Consider the following 15715-nt stretch of genomic DNA (forward strand, 5'->3'; position numbering starts at 1 on the left):
ATGCAGTAACTCAGACTGAAATTGGTCCACCTCATACTGAATTCTGCAAACGCATCATTGCAAGTCTGAGCTAATGCTGGCATTTAAAGAACATCATGAGGAGCAACTCCTTTCTAAAGGCATCTGTAAGCATGTGTTGCATTCTATAGTTGATAAAGCAGTCTTACATCCAGGATCTCATTTAATTCCCAGCGTGACCCTGTAAGAAAGATACAGGTATCCTCAGAGAAGTCAAGTCACTGCCCAAGAGGCAGGCCACGCTTCTGCCCCTGTGCAGGGGACAGGATTGTCTATTGGATTTTAACTTCATCTCACTAGGACAGATGCCCTCTGTTCTTTTGGAAAGAATGTAGGGCATCCACCCAAATACACTTTGGCCAAGAAGTAGGTACTGGGTGTCCTGGACCATGGCCAACCCCATGGTAGAACATGGTAGGCAGACATGCTGAATTGTGCTGTGAGTATAGTCAGTAAAATGGGGAACTCAACAGTTCCAGAACCCCCATGGGTTCCTTGGTGGGTAAATTGTAAGGAAAAGAAAGGTAGAGCAGTGACCTGCAGATTAAAAGAAATTTTAAAGACCTGTTATTTTTGTAGAATGACCAGGACTAAACCAGAGTGTGTGGGCATGCATAGTTAGGTTATTTTTAACTTATTTTTAAAACACAGGAAGTCATGAAAATCAGGATAGCGGTTACTTTTGGCAGGGGGAGGGGTACAGGAAGGATGAGACTGTGATTGGGTCAGAACTCATGGAGGGTGACTTCTGGTGAGTGGCTGAGTTCTGTCTTTTGACTTAGGTTTCATTAAAAAGATACATGCCTTATACTCATTTGCTAGGATATACATTTGTGGGGTTTCCAGATTCTGTGCTTTCATTTTCTGATAAAAAATTTTTTTTTAATTGTATGCAGATGACTCTTTGGGGGTGGGGGGTAGTGATTTGGCTAGAAAGAGAGATTTGGGAATAAGTAAAATACCCGTCATTTCCTTTGTAAAGAGGGCACCAGGCCTGTCAGTGGGGGGAAGTCTGAGGCAAGAAGCCAGTTTCCAGAAAGCCCCTTGGGCTCCTGCTGCATGGACTGTTTGATTGGGGGGCGTGACTGCAGAGCATGACTGATGACTCAGGAAGGGTTTATTGAGCATCTATTATGCCTTCCGGTAGATTGGGAGACGAGGGAATACGGGCAGTGCGGAATCAAGCCCTGCCTTCATCAGCTGTCTTATCTGGGCAGTCAGACCAGCAGTGAGTCCACCAACAGCTGCCACGTGGCGGGGAGCAGACAGAGCCTCCAAAGTTAGAGGCCAGTGCGGGTTCGGAGGCCTGCGCACAACTGCATCCCGCTGTCTGCCTTTACGCCTTCTAGCACCGCCGTTAGGGCCAGGCAAATAAATGGCTCCTCAGTCGTTTGTGACCTCCTCTGCTACCTTGATCGAGCTGCTCTGCAGAAGGGCCCTTCTCAGGACACGGGGAAGCCTGAGCCATACTGCAGTGACTGGAGTCACTGCATCGCTGGCAGCGTCAAGGGAGGCAGCTTGCTGTGGTGTCGGGAACACAGATTCCAGAGCCACATAAGTTAAGTTTACATCCTAGCCCCGCTACCTGTTGGATATATGACCCTAGGGAAGTGACTTAACGTCTCCGTGCCTCCCCTGGATTAAAAGGGGAGGACAATATTATTTTTGTTTTCGTGACCATCAAATGAATTAACATTTATAAAGGACTTGAGACAGTGTTTGCTACTTAGAGCTTTGTAAATGCTTACCAATCAACATTTTTTAAAAGATTTATTTGAGGGATGCCTGGGTGGCTCAGTTGGCGGCTGCCTTCAGCTCAGGTCATGATCCCGGGGTCCTGGGATCGAGTCCCGCGTTGGGCTCCTTGCTCAGCGAGGAGCCTGCTTCTCCCTCTGCCTCCTGCTCCCCCTGGCTGTGTTTGCTCACATGCTCGCTCGCTCTCCCCCCATCTCTCTCTCTGACAAATAAATAAATAAAATATTTGAAAGTAAATATTTACTTGAGAGCGTGAGCATGGGGGGAGGGGCAGAGGGAGAAAACGTCAAGTGGACACCCCACTGAGTGCAGAGCCTCATGCGGGGCCCAGTCTCATGACCCTGAGATCACGACCTGAGCTGAAACCAAGAGTCAGAGACTTAACTGACTGAGCCCCTCAAGAGCCCCTAAATAACATTAATTGTATGCATAATGTTAATCATATGCGCTTACAAAGTGCTTCACAGCAGCACCTGCCTGATTCTTACCAGCAGCTCTATGAGGTAGATGCTTTACTACAAAGGTTAATACGAGATAATGATATTCGTGATTCCGGCAACTGGAGTCCAGGCTAACGTAGACTCTTCCTATATGACTGTGACCTTCGCAAACACCTGCATCCCACCAGCCCACCCTCTGCTGTGTTTGTGCAGCAAAGTCAAGCCAAGGACCTTGGACATCTGCCCCCAAAACACTAGCGCCTTGACTTTCCACACACCCCACTGATGCATCGCATCAGGGAACTAAAGGGAACCGGGCTGTAACCACCCAGCAGGAGGTCAGATGGGAAGCGGAGACATTTACTGGATCACCTCATGGCTTTTACTGGGGAGCAAAGGGAGCTGATCCCATCCTCTAGGCTTGAACTCTCAGATCTAAAGACGGGTGTGGGGCATCAGAGCATTCCAAGGCTAGGGAGGAGCTCTGCCACACTATTTCTCCTGGAATCTCTTGCTCTCTGGGCACAGGGTTTCCAAGCAGGGCCTCCTCCAGGAGGATACAGGGACAGATGTAACATGTTCCAGAAAATCTCAGATACTTGGTTTCTATGGGCCTCCAGGATCCAGAGTAAGCCTTCTGGAGAGGTTAGCTCTGATCCCATAAATGTGCCTTTCTCCCCCTGACTTTGCCCCGCCAAATTAGCTTCCTGGAAGACAGAGACTAGAACTACCATTTATCAAGCCACTTACTATGTTCCAGGTCCTGTGCTGGGCACCTAACCTACATTTCCCATTAAGTCCCCACAGCCCTAAAGGTGGGTGGTGAAGTTCCCTTTATTGGTGACAAACTGTAGGTTTGTAGCATTTGGTTCTCCCAGAGGGTATCATGGATTCACACAGCTTACCTGACCTCAAGGATTGTGAAGGTCATCTGTCTGGGTGGCCCCTCTGGCTTCCCCTAGAGTGAGCTGCTCGTGACCCAGGAGGGAAAGCGAAGAGGAAGCCACCATGATACGTTTTATGCCTCCATTTCAGAAGTTACCCACCATCACTTCTGCCATTTTCCAGTTATTGGAGGTGAGTCTCTAAGTACAGCCCACCCTCAGAGGGCAGAAGTTAGGCACCACCTTTTGAAGGTAGGCATGTCCAAAACTTTGCGGACCTGTTTTTCCATCATGGGCACTGTTGGCCACTCGTTCCCGAACACCTGAGTGTGTAGGTGAACTGCAAGCCACCTTCTCGGTCCTGGCCCCCAAGGCTGAGGGGCCGTGTCTTGATCGCCATTGTCACTTTATAACCAAGCACAGGGCCTGGCACATAGTAGGTACTAAATACAGTAATTAACACATTGAATGTCTGAAACAGGTCAATTCTATCAGTTTGGTAATAATGAGTCAGTGATGATATCTAGACTATCTGGAGCCTGTCCAGGTTTATCCACTAATCAGCCAAGGGATCTCCCTCAAGTCATGTTCACTGGAAGGCCTCTGGATTTGGAAGCAGATCCCTAGACCCCTTTGAAGATGGAGGGGAACGACCACCAGAAGGACTGGCAGCCCCTGCAAACACACAGATGCAACCGTCTTTCTGGCCTGGAGCCATCACTTTCTGACCAGAGATCCTCTTCCTTACAGATCGCCCTGCTCCCCAGCAGCGCTGCCGACCTGGGCAAGTACATCACCGGCAACAAAGTACTGGCCTCAAACGCCTACCTCCCGGGACCTCCTGGGCTGCCTGGGGGCCAGGGCCCTCCTGGTGAGTGGGGAGGAGGGCAGAGGAGGGTGATGGAGCCACCAGCCGTGGCCTGCTGGAAGCCACCATGGGTGGGGGCCGGCCTGGGTTTAGACTGTGAGGGTGAGGGCAACGGCGGAAGTCGGGGGAGCTCCCACCCCCCTGTCATGAGAAGCCTGGGGGAATTGGGTCCTCGAGCCTGAGAAACCCTCATAACCAGGAGAAATCGAGAAGAAGAAGGTCATTGTCCTGGGCTTGGGTAGGATTCTTAGAGATAATTTTCAGTTACGGAGAAACAAAATGAAGACTTATTTTTGAGTGTTAATGTGCAAAAATAGAATTGGGTGAGGAACTCACGGGGGCATGTCAGCCAGCTGTAACCCCCCATGGCCATCCCCGTCCCTGCTATTCCTCAGCCTTTCTTCGTCCTTCCCCTATTTGTGAACACACTCGCATCTGTGTTTCTTTATATGTATACGTGTGTGCGTGCGTGTGTGTGTGTGTGTGTGTATGCCTCCATATATTTTTCTTCAGTCAACTTTACTGAGATACAATTATACACAGTAACACGTACCGCTCTAATCAGTTCAACAAGTTCTGAGGAAAATATACATCCCCCATCAGGCGCTTACTTACCACTACCCTACATCAAGATACAGAGTATTTTCATCACCCCAAAAAGTTCCTTTGAGCCCCTTTGCAATCTACCCCCCTGTCCCCAACTGTAGGCAACCACTGACCTTTCTATCACTAGTTTTGTCTGTTCTAGAACTTCAGAGCACTGGAATCTCATCACGGGTGTGCTGTGCACCTGGCTTCTCTCATATAGCATTTTGCTTTAGGGATCTACCCTCATCACTTGAAGACAATCCCAAATGTCCCATCGTTCCATCAGGAAGTACACAATGAGAACTTTATTTTTCTTTTTAACAAATGTTGGGGGGGGTTAGATTTCATTTTTACAAGAAAAAGCATGAGAGCACAAGCAGGGGGTATGACAGGGAGAGGAAGAAACAGACTCCCTGCTGAGCAGGGACCCCCCCCCCCTGCCCAATATGGGACTTGATCCCAGGACCCTGGGATCATGACCTGAGCTGAAGGCAGACACTCAGCTGACTAAGCCACCCAGGCACTCTACAATGAGAACTTTAAAAAATAGTTACATGATGTTTTCTATTTTATTAGGAGTCCCTCCACAGATAAGATAGATCAACAAAATCTTATCCACACCAATAAAGGAAATGATGTCAATGTTAGCAGATGAGTCTAAAGCACAGAGTGCCTTTTCCCTGATTGTCATTGCCTAGTAGTCTGCCAGATGTTATGAGTGACCTCCTGGCCTTCCAGTAAGACAAGAAACAAAGAGCAGAAGCAAATAGAAGAAAACAGTATCTGCTTGCCCCTAAGTGAGTAAAAAGTTCTCCCTGCTGCGGGAGCTTACAGAAGGGAGAGACCACAGTGATGGTCTGCAGTGATCCCAGGACCTGGATTTGACCTGGACATGGAAGAGTGGGACGGTTTGTTCAAGCAGGAAGAATATGGACAGATTTGAGACCGAAAGTTCACCAACAACAAAGGCTCCAAATTCTTTCCAGACTATTTATTTCTTCTCTTTTTCACTTATATCTTAATCTCGTTTCTGCCAAACACAGGTGCCCTGGGTCTCAGTCTATACAGGGAACAAGGACTGGTACAGGACCTTGGTTTATCCTCTTGCTCATTACCTTGGCCTGAGGTCCTCTGGGACAGGTGGAGTTTTCTCCAGACCCTCCCATAAGCAGCCTCTTGCTGTTCCTAAGAAGATGTGGATTTCCTTGCAGATTGATCCCAACTCGGAGTTCCCATCCTTCTCTAAAAGTGTGTTCTTGCTCTGCTTCCCAAGAGGAAGTTCATCTCCAGGCCAGTCTACAAATCACTCCAACAAGGACAGATGAAGGAGAAACAAGGGTGCCATTGGCTGGCTGTCTTCTTAATGAACGACTTGCTAGCTTTCCTTTCCAATTCTGCCGTCTGGTTTCTAACAGTTTGAGCTGTCCAGGGTCCTTGATGCAGCAGGGAGTAACAGAGGACTAACTTCAGCAATGGACTGTGCCCTTACTTTGTCCTCCAAACCTTTCTTTCTCTCTCCTTACTTCCAGCATCAGTTTGCGATGTCCTCCATTGAGCTGTACTGGGGCAGCTAGAGACATAAATCCGGTTTCTCTTACCCATAAGTAAAAGTCCAGTCCCAGGGCTTATGATGAATCACAGACTGGAGTGTCAGCACGGGAAACCACACCGGGTTGGAATCCTTTGTCTTCGGCGGGGAAGGGGTGGCTGCTGCTCCCCGACCCTCACTGTTATGCATGAGAGGTTGCCATTCGCCCATCCAAGCCCCACATCCTGAGGACACTTGACACACAGTGATCTCTGAAGTTCATTGATTGTGTAGATAAAGGCAAAACGTTACCTCTGGCCTGTCCTTGTGCTACTGGACGTGAAGTATTTTTTAGTTATAGGAGGAATCTGGTCCCCTTCCCAGATACACTTTTTCAGGCTGTGCCTGGAACCAGCGTTGCGAGTCAGGGTGTGAAACACGTTTGAAGAGAACACTGACTGCCTTTAACTTTGGCCTAATTATGCTGTGAGCTAGAAGAAGACTTCCCAAAATATGAAAAATCGCAAGTCTTTGTTTCTTAGATTTGATTTGTTCTGTTTTCCGATGCCTGAAGATTATCGCATCCAGTTGCTGTGTTTTGTCACTAGTAGGAGCTAGCTGGGGATTTTCAATGAGTATGACTGTATGCATTTGAAACAGACATTGCTGGTGAACGATTCTAGCACAGCAATCAGCCCACCGTCTTCACTGTGCTCACTTGATGTGAAACATTTCCTAAAGAGCCTGTATGCGCTTGGGACTCTGCAAGTGTGTGGACAATTAGGACATAGTCCACACCCTCACAGAGTCAATAGGTGAAAACAGGTTAAAACTCATGTTGTTCCATATGCAAAAGAATGAAGTTGGACCCTTCTCTTGAACCATATACAAAAATTTACTCAAAATATACTGAAGATCTAAATGTAAGATCTGAAACTATAGAATTCCTAGAAGAAAGCATAGGAGAAAAGCCTCATGATGTTGGATTTGGCAAAGATTTCTTGGGTATGACACCAACGTACAGATGACAAAAGCAAAAATAGACAAGGGGACTACATCAGACTTAAAAACTGTGCAACAAACGATACAATTAGCAGAGTGAAAGACATTCTACAGAGGGGAGAAAATATTTGCAAATCATTTACCTGATAAGGCGTTAATATCCAGAATAGGAAAAAAAAAAAAAAAACTACAACTCCACAATAAAAAATAACCTCAATATAAAAATAAGCAAAGAAAAGGTGCCTGGGTGGCTCCGTCATTAAGCATCTACCTTTGGCTCAGGTCATGAGTCCAAGGGTCCTGGGATTGAGCCCCACATCAGGCTCCCTGCTCGATGGGGAGCCTGCTTCTCCCTCTGTCACTCCTCCTGCTTGTGTTCCTTCTCTTGCTGTGTCTCTCTGTCAAATAAATAAATAAAATCTTAAAAAAAAAAAAAAGCAAAGGACTTGAATAAACGTTTCTCCAGAGATGGTATACAAATGGCCAACAAGCGCATGAAAAGACGCTCAATATCACTCGTCATAGAGAGATGCAAACCCAGCAAGGCATCACTTCACATCCGTCAGGAGAGCCACTGTCAAGAAAAGAACAGAACAGGTGTTGGTGGGGATGTGGAGAAAAGGGACCCCTTGCACCATGTTAGTGGGAATGTGAACTGGTGTAGCCACTGCAGAAAACAGGGTAGAGGTTCCTCAAAAAATTACAAGTGATACTAATATGACCCAGCATCCTACACGTGGGTATAATATCCAAAAGAATCAAAAGCAAGATTTCGAAGAGATGTTTGCATACTGTACGCCAAGCTACCTGCGTCCAGCAAAGGATGAGTGGGTAAACCAAAGGCGGTATATACAGCAGGGGAATGTCATTCAGCCTTAAAAGGAAGGAAACCCCTGTTGCACACTGTAACATGATCTTTGAGGACGTTCTGCTAAGTGAAATGAGCCAGTCGCAAGAAACAAATCCCATAGGATTCTACTAATAAGTCATCGAAGCAGTCAGGTTCATAGAGACAAGAAGTAGAATGGTGGTTGCCAGCGGCTGGGGGAAGGGAGATGAGGACTTGTTGTTCAGTAGGTACAGAGTTTTAGCTTTGCAGGATAAAAAGGTTCCAGAGATCTGTTGCACAGCAAGGTCAATGTCCTTAACTCAACTAACCTGTCCATCTTAAAGTAGTTAAAATAACCACCTCTATGTATCATTTACTACAATGAAGAAAAGTACTCTCCTAGCGCTCACCCCCCTTCCCCCCACCCCCTGCCCCCAGCTGACATTCAGGGCCTAAGGCAGAGGCAGATGTCCTGAGGTCTGCACCCAGGTGCTGCCCTACAACTTAATAGCCACGCCAGAGAGACTGTTTCCAACTCTCCGTGTGCGTAGGTGAAGGTAGGTGAGGCCTGTAGGTCAGTTCTCCGTCAGCCTCCATGATCGGTATGGACACGCGCCGGCCCTCAGACAGCCACAAAAGCAGCCCTACGGCTTGATCCTAAACTCCAAATACCCCCAGTGCTCTGTCACGTTAGGCCTCAGAAAAGAAATAAAAACAAAACCCACAATGTCTACAGGGACCTGGCAGGTGACACAAGTGAAGAAAGGGGCAACCTGTGAGCAGCAGGGAATAACCAAACCATTGTGCCAATGGCAAAATAGTGGTCCAGGCTTTAATTCTTCCCGTCTTCAAACAGATGCCAGAAATCCAGATTTCTCTAGGAAATCTCCCAGTTTTTAGATGTCAGGAAATTCAGAGAACAACGGTACCCATAAACAACTACATAAACCTGTATGGAGTGTGTGTGTTGTGAATATGTGTGTATGGATACAGTTATATACATCTATATTTGATGTATAGCTAATGTATATATTCATATCTAATATATAAACAGAGACATTGTATAGTATTGTGGTACACAATGAAGTAAGCTGTTAATTCTCTTACAGAGAAGGGATGTCGAGATGTTTTTGGAGAAATGTGGTCTACAACGATTATGTAAGGATGGAGAATTCTGATCATGTTAAGTTTAAAATGCCTGTAGGGTGTCTTAGAGACGTCAGAAGGCAGATGGCAGATCGCAAGGAGAAATGGCTGCAAAGGGCTCCCCAACACCCTGGGCAGCCAGAGCCCCTGTCCTCATGGGATGTAGATCTAACGAGCTCTTCTTTGATTACAGGTTCACCGGGACCAAAGGGAAGCCCGGGCTTCCCCGGTGTCCCAGGACCTCCCGGGCAGCCTGGCCCGCGGGGCTCGATGGGACCCATGGGACCATCTCCTGATCTGTCCCACATTAAGCAAGGCCGGAGGGGCCCCGTGGTCAGTATTTTATCAGAGATCCACTTACTATTGCTGGGGACAACACGTTCTTGTCCCATGCGTTTTCCTTCTATTGAACTAGATCCCTTTGTCTTGCAGGGTCCGCCAGGTGCACCAGGAAGAGACGGCTCTAAGGTCAGTCTTCCGAGTGGTCCTTACAGCCCAAGTTTTCCCAGTTGCAACCTACTGGGCGGGCATCGAGTAAAGCCCGAGCACTGTTTCCTCTCCCCAGTTCGCACGTTGCAAAATTGGGACACTCTTTTTCCTCCAAGCTAGAAAGAAAATCTAAGATGCAAACAACTGTAATAAAAAAAGAAAAACCCAAAACCATCCCTATGAATGAGCACCTCTATACATTTTACACAAGCCCCGTGCAGCAGGGGTCTTTCTCTTGGGCCGGTGCTCCTCGGCAGGGCTGTGTGGTGTGTCCCCACTCCTTTGACGTGTTTACATCAAGAACAGGAAAAGCTCCCGTCACTGCAAGTGGGTGCTTTCAGTTCCTGGGCTGCCCACGTCTCATCCCACGAATAAGTCAGTGTGCATCACTCTAGAAAGTTGGTGAGATATTGCACACGTTGCCTGGAAATACAAGCATTCCTCTTGTCAGGTCTGGTTTGAAAATCCACAGCCCCAGGGGAAATCAGAATGAGAGACACTTGACCCCAGCAGTTCTGTTCAAACAAAGGGTCCCTTGAGTCCAGCTTCAAGCTTCCATTTGTTTCTGATAGAAAATACTTGTTTATGTAAGGCAGTGGTGACGGCGGGGATCTCCATTGAGCCTGGGGGAGGCATCCCACACAGTCCACAAAGCTAATGTGACCTTTCTGCTTGCAGGGAGAGAGAGGAGCTCCTGGACCCAGAGGGTCGCCAGTGAGTAGCACTATCTGCCCCCCTCCCTCCGGGTAATGTCCTCAAGGATGTAGCTCTGATGAGCCTGTTAACTTGGCCAACAGCCAGCCCCTTCCAGCCAGTACTCAGCCTACCCAAGGGGAACTTAGGGGTGAGGAGGAGAATCTCGGAGGACTTTAAGAGCTGGTTGGGATTTTTTTTTTTTAATTTGTTTTCTGGGTTTTTTCTTTTTCTTTTAACATGGCTAATCTTTATGTGGAAGATCTTCCCTTAAGATTTAAAAATATATATATATATACGCTATGAGTCTACTTCCGAGTATGTCCTAAAACATCAGATGGGGCTCTCCTAACTCTGAACACTTACGAGTTTAGCCACCACTGCAACTCGAGCAGATCCGATGACCAGCTCTTCCCAAAAAAACCTCAGAGACCTGCACAGCTGCTTGGGCCCGTTTTGGATATATGTTGGTGTCTGGGAGATTAAAAAAGGAACCTTAGTAGTAACCAAAGCATAGGAAATTCAAGCAACTCCATTGCTTTTGAAAGGATCGGTGTCCTTTCTGAAGACAGACAGCCTCGGCTTAGATGTAGGCAGTCTGGGCTCTCACCCAGCCCTTCCACAGATGAGCCATCAGATCCTGGCCATCCTTAGCACCCCTGGGCGTCTCTCTGTCCACTCACCTGTGCCATGGCAAGTGTAATCCGAGCTTCCTCCCTTGAAAGGAGCATTAGTTACTATCAAAACACTGTCTACCTGTAACTGCTTTACAGATGGAGTCGCTGTTTCAAAGGCGGTAGCTACAGCATCAGAGGCCATAGGCAATAAAGATGTTTACTGCAAGCCACTAACAAGCCCTGACCTTGCCCGTTCATGCGTTATTTTGACGTGTCCTGCACGGCGCTACGTAGAAGTCAAAGGTTAACAAATACCATACAATGATAAAAAAATGTTCAATCCATAGAAAAATTAGGAAGGCCATACACCTTTCCTGGTCAATGGGGAATGGATGTCTTTACAACATACTCTCAACTGCATTCAGGTCACAGTTATAGTCAATGACCTTTAAAAACATCTTAGTTGTTTCCTTTTTTATTTTTTATTTTTTTTAAAGATTTTATTTATTTATTTGACAGAGAGAGACCACAAGCAGGCAGAGAGGCAGGCAGAGAGAGAGGAAGGGAAGCAGGCTCCCTGCCGAGCAGTGAGCCCGACACGGGACTCGATCCAGGGACCCTGGGATCATGACCCGAGCCGAAGGCAGCGGCTTAACCCACTGAGCCACCCAGGCGCCCCAGTTGTTTCCTTTTTTAAAAGATAACATTTAGAGCATTTACGATGCTCTAAGCCCTTTATTTATTAACTCATTTAAATCCTCACTAATGAAACCCTACGATGTTAAGATTATTATTATCTCCATTTTACAGATAGGGAGATGGAAACCCAAAGAAACTGAGTAACTTGCCCAAGACTAGCTAGTAAGCAACAGAGCTGAGATTCAGACCCAAAAGAATCCCAACCTCTTTTTTTTTTTAATGACCCCGCTTATTGATTTGACAGAGAGAGAGACAGGGAGAGAGGGAACACAAGCAGGGGGAGTGGGAGAGAGGGAGAAGCAGGCTTCCTGTTGAGCAGGGAGCCCAATGCGGGACTTGATCTCAGAACCCTGGGATCATGACCTGAGCTAAAGGCAGACGCTTAACAACTGAGCCACCCAGGCAAACCCGGAATCCCCACATCTGTGTTACTCTGTGTTACCCCATTTTCTTTGGAAAGTAATGTAGGAGGGTTCTTCTCATATTCTTTAATTCTACCAGATTTGATGTAGCTGAGAATTAGGAGGGAGGAGATAGACTGTGTCACCGCAGCCCATACGGGAGGTGAAGGAATTAGGAGGTGATCTTAAGAACGCCCCCCCCACCCCACCTGGCTACTATAGTAGTTTTGTTTACTCCATTTGGGACACAGAGTTGTCAACGAAGTAGTTACCATTCAGCAGGGGGAGGAATAGCAAATCATGGCGCCCACAGAACCGTGGCTTCGCACAGGATTGAGTCTGTGGTCTTCTGGCTTTGATTCCTCTCCCGTGCACAGGGACCCCCTGGGTCTTTCGACTTCCTGCTACTTATGCTGGCTGACATCCGCAATGACATTGCCGAGCTGCAGGAGAAGGTGTTTGGGCACCGGACACACTCGTCAGCGGAGGAGTTCCCTTTACCTCAGGAATTTTCCAGCTACCCGGAAACCATGGACTTTGGCTCTGGAGACGAGTACCCAAAAAGAACCGAGATGAGGGACTTGGGACCCACCAGAGACTTTTATCCTTAGCATGTCCTGTTATCATCATGCCAAAGGAGGGGAAAAGTGTTTTTCACCTGCAGTTAAATCCTATACAAAAAAAGAAAAAGAAAAAAAAAAAAAAACCAACCCACTGGAGACCTAAAAAGATACAACTTTAATTTCTTTAACTCTTTTCCTGCCTTCTCCCTCCTGCTCTTCTTCCGAACACTGTGTTCAGAGTCCCCTGCCAGACACGTGAAGGAGTAAGTCATTAATTTTACACGCTTCCCTCCACAGCCAGCTTGGGGGGTGTGGGGAGGGCGGGGAGGGAGACACAGGAACTTTCCTTTTACTTCCTTCTTGTTCATGAATTTCTGAATTTCTGAGTTACGTACTCTCACAGTGTCTTAAAGTTTGGCAAAATATCCAAAGGGAAAAGTGGCAAGGTGAGCTCTGAGAACATATGAGGTTACTTATTAAAAAAAAAAAAGGTATGTGTCCAAAACAGAGTATTACTCAGTATCAAAATTAACTTTCTTTAATTAAAAGGGGAAAACAACACTGTATATTTACCTTGGTGTATAATTCTTTTTCCTTGTCAAACTAATATATTTTAAAATATTCTATCCTCTTGTCCAACCTTGTTTCCCAATTTTGATTAAAGGAAGGAGGGAAATAAGAAGGAGCAGAGATTAGAGAAGATGGAGGGAAACTGTAATCTTGTATTTCTTGTCCTGTAAGTTACCACATTCTAAATTCAAAAATGACACTTAAGGGTTTATGCCATGCATCTCTGTACGTTTGTTCCTCTTGCTGTAGGAGTAAATCCTCTTCTCAAAACAAAGTAAATGAATGAAGCGCCTGGATTCCCATTAAAATAATGGGCTCCTGGTTTGCCAAGACGTTTTAAAGCTACGTGATCAAACGAGTGGGCTTGCTCAGTAAGTCATGGATCGTTACATGAGAGTGGCTGACCCTTAGGGAACCCCACTGAATGGCCCGCCTCTGACTGGGTGCCAAGGAGGGACCATTACGCCACGATCCTGGTTATATCAACATGCACAGGAGCCGGAGGCTGGAAGGAGGTTGTCTGCTTTGGTCTTCGGAGAGGGAGAAGGAGAGCCTCGAGCAGGATCCCCACGGAATCCGCAGAGGCAAGTCTGTTTGCTCTCCTTGGGAATTGGAACTCTTTGTCTGGGGCCAGCAAAGCTCGCCAACGCAGAGAGTAACACACTATTGGAAGTTCTCTTGGATGCCGAGGGAAATAACAATGTTTCTTGTTTGGCAGAAGTTTCCTTCCCACTCTTCCCATTTTTCCTTATTTTTCCATCATTTTATCCAAGTTCTAGTTCTCACAGACCTTCTCCTTGATCCCCCTTCCTAAGCAGAAGTGGGGAGTGGCTGGGAAAGGGGAGTATTCTCGAAGCTGCCACTGAGTCTTGTAGCCACCCATACACCTCTGGGTCCCAGACAGAGACATACTTCAGAAAAGACTTCCTCGGGTTCCTTAGAAAACAGGAACAAGAGTGAACCATGAAGACACCAGCAGAAGCATCTGCTCCTTTGGAACACGATCAGGGAAACTCTTGGTTTTGAAGGGGAGCGCAGTTTTCCTCCAGGAAGCTGGCATCTGCCACCCAGAAATGCAGCTACCTGATCGGGGGCCCGTCCCCCCTCTGTTGAGCCTCAAAGACGGTCACGGGCACACTTGCGCCTGCTCGTGGTGGGGTTCCTCTTCCCTGCGATTTCTCCCCATATTTCTGAGAGGTGTTTGTTTCCTTCTCTTTTTCTTTTTTGCCCATCACTTCGCTCTCCTGCTGGGGAAGCTTGTCTAAGAGAGCGCTGTTGGCATGTGGGAGACTGCCACCTTGCAATAGTCTCTCTCTCCGGAAAGCCAGGAAGGGCTTCCGTTTGCGAGGGCCCCGTGACACCGGCCTGCCTTTCCTTGTCGCCATCAAGGTACTAGCCCTGACTCTAGTCGGTCGGCCGCTGGCTGGGCCTTTCGCGGACCTTTGGCCTCGCTGTCTCTTCCCAGCGAGGATACAAAATCCCCAGTGGCCAGCCCACCAGAAAGTCACAGCGACAAGCAAACACCTTCTCAGTGCTCCTTTTCTAGCATTTTCCCTCCCCCTGCAGTCTCTCCAGAGTCCGATCGTCACAACCGAGGGCCTCGCCACCCCCAGGGCTCATGGAGAGCTGAGCTAAGCAGCTGAGGATTCCCATCTGGAACGCATTTAACGTTGCCTGTTTGCAGAACACAATATTTAAAGGGTGTGGATGGATGAGTGCTAAAGCAAAATTATTTACAGGCCTTATGAAAAATGATTAGATCCGTCTTTGATTTTTTTTTTTTTAATGAGGATTTGTGTTTAGAAATATAAACTCCTTTATTGTCGAATGCTCCTAAAATGCATCCAAATGGCATGTTTGGCCAGAGGCGAGGATAATATATTTAAAAAAGAACTGAAGGAAATAATCTCTGGAATTCGTGAGCCTACTCTAGATCATAATCTCGGGCAAAACCCAATAACCTGTGTTGTATAATTTCAGTCTGCGAGATGAGGACAGATTATAATTTTCGTCCTCAGATCTTCAGAACTTGGACGGCTACTCAGGATCAAATCGGTACTCTGTATGCCCAAATTATACTTTTCAAAGAGAAAAACATAATCACTGTTAATCCTAATGTATCTTTAGGTTATGGGTAGAAAGTCAAAGCTCACTGTTTGAACAGGGCTTCTCAAAACCTAATGGGGAGTAAAATTCGCTACTGCTTTGCTAAGCCACTCCCATCCCCATGTTCGATTGGGGGAAAAGGATCTTTGTAGAATGTTGACTCTCATTTTGTGCATCCTGATACCTAGAATTTAGAATAGGGACCTAATCATTGTTTTTGTTTTTGGAAAGCCATGGCCATAAAAATTTGCTGTTGAAAATAGTGCAAGGAGGGAATATATTTTAGTTTAGGAAAATCCTCCCTCCCTCCCCAGTCCCAAAAGGAGAAATTATAAGCTTTCCTGTGCCAAAGAGCGTGGGGGTACAAAGGCAACGCTGTCTTCTCTGTCCTGTCTTAGTTCCAGCCCCCGCCACCGAGTGAACTGACCGACTGAGCTCATTTCTGCTGTATAAACTCAGACAGGTGGGCCCAGAGCCAACCCAGATAAATGTAACAAATGCACACCAGCATGGGGGCAG

The 15715-nt window shown here is 47.0% G+C and overlaps 1 protein-coding gene across 1 annotated transcript in view; it reads left to right on the forward strand.

Annotated features, from left to right (window-relative positions):
* Window positions 1–12653, forward strand: part of LOC111154294 (collagen and calcium binding EGF domains 1) — a 221568-nt gene extending 208915 nt beyond the window's left edge. Inside the window, exons 7-11 of the mRNA XM_022513800.1 lie at window positions 3848–3968; window positions 9252–9391; window positions 9491–9526; window positions 10226–10261; window positions 12335–12653. Of these exons, the coding sequence (XP_022369508.1) occupies window positions 3848–3968; window positions 9252–9391; window positions 9491–9526; window positions 10226–10261; window positions 12335–12568 (567 nt within the window). The 3' untranslated portion in view covers window positions 12569–12653. The remainder of the gene's footprint in view (window positions 1–3847; window positions 3969–9251; window positions 9392–9490; window positions 9527–10225; window positions 10262–12334) is intronic.
* Window positions 12654–15715: the final 3062 nt, after the last annotated feature.

The sequence above is a fragment of the Enhydra lutris genome, unplaced genomic scaffold, assembly GCF_002288905.1.
Source record: "Enhydra lutris kenyoni isolate GAN:26980312 unplaced genomic scaffold, ASM228890v2 scaffoldscaffold36, whole genome shotgun sequence".
NCBI classification, from domain to species: domain Eukaryota; kingdom Metazoa; phylum Chordata; class Mammalia; order Carnivora; family Mustelidae; genus Enhydra; species Enhydra lutris.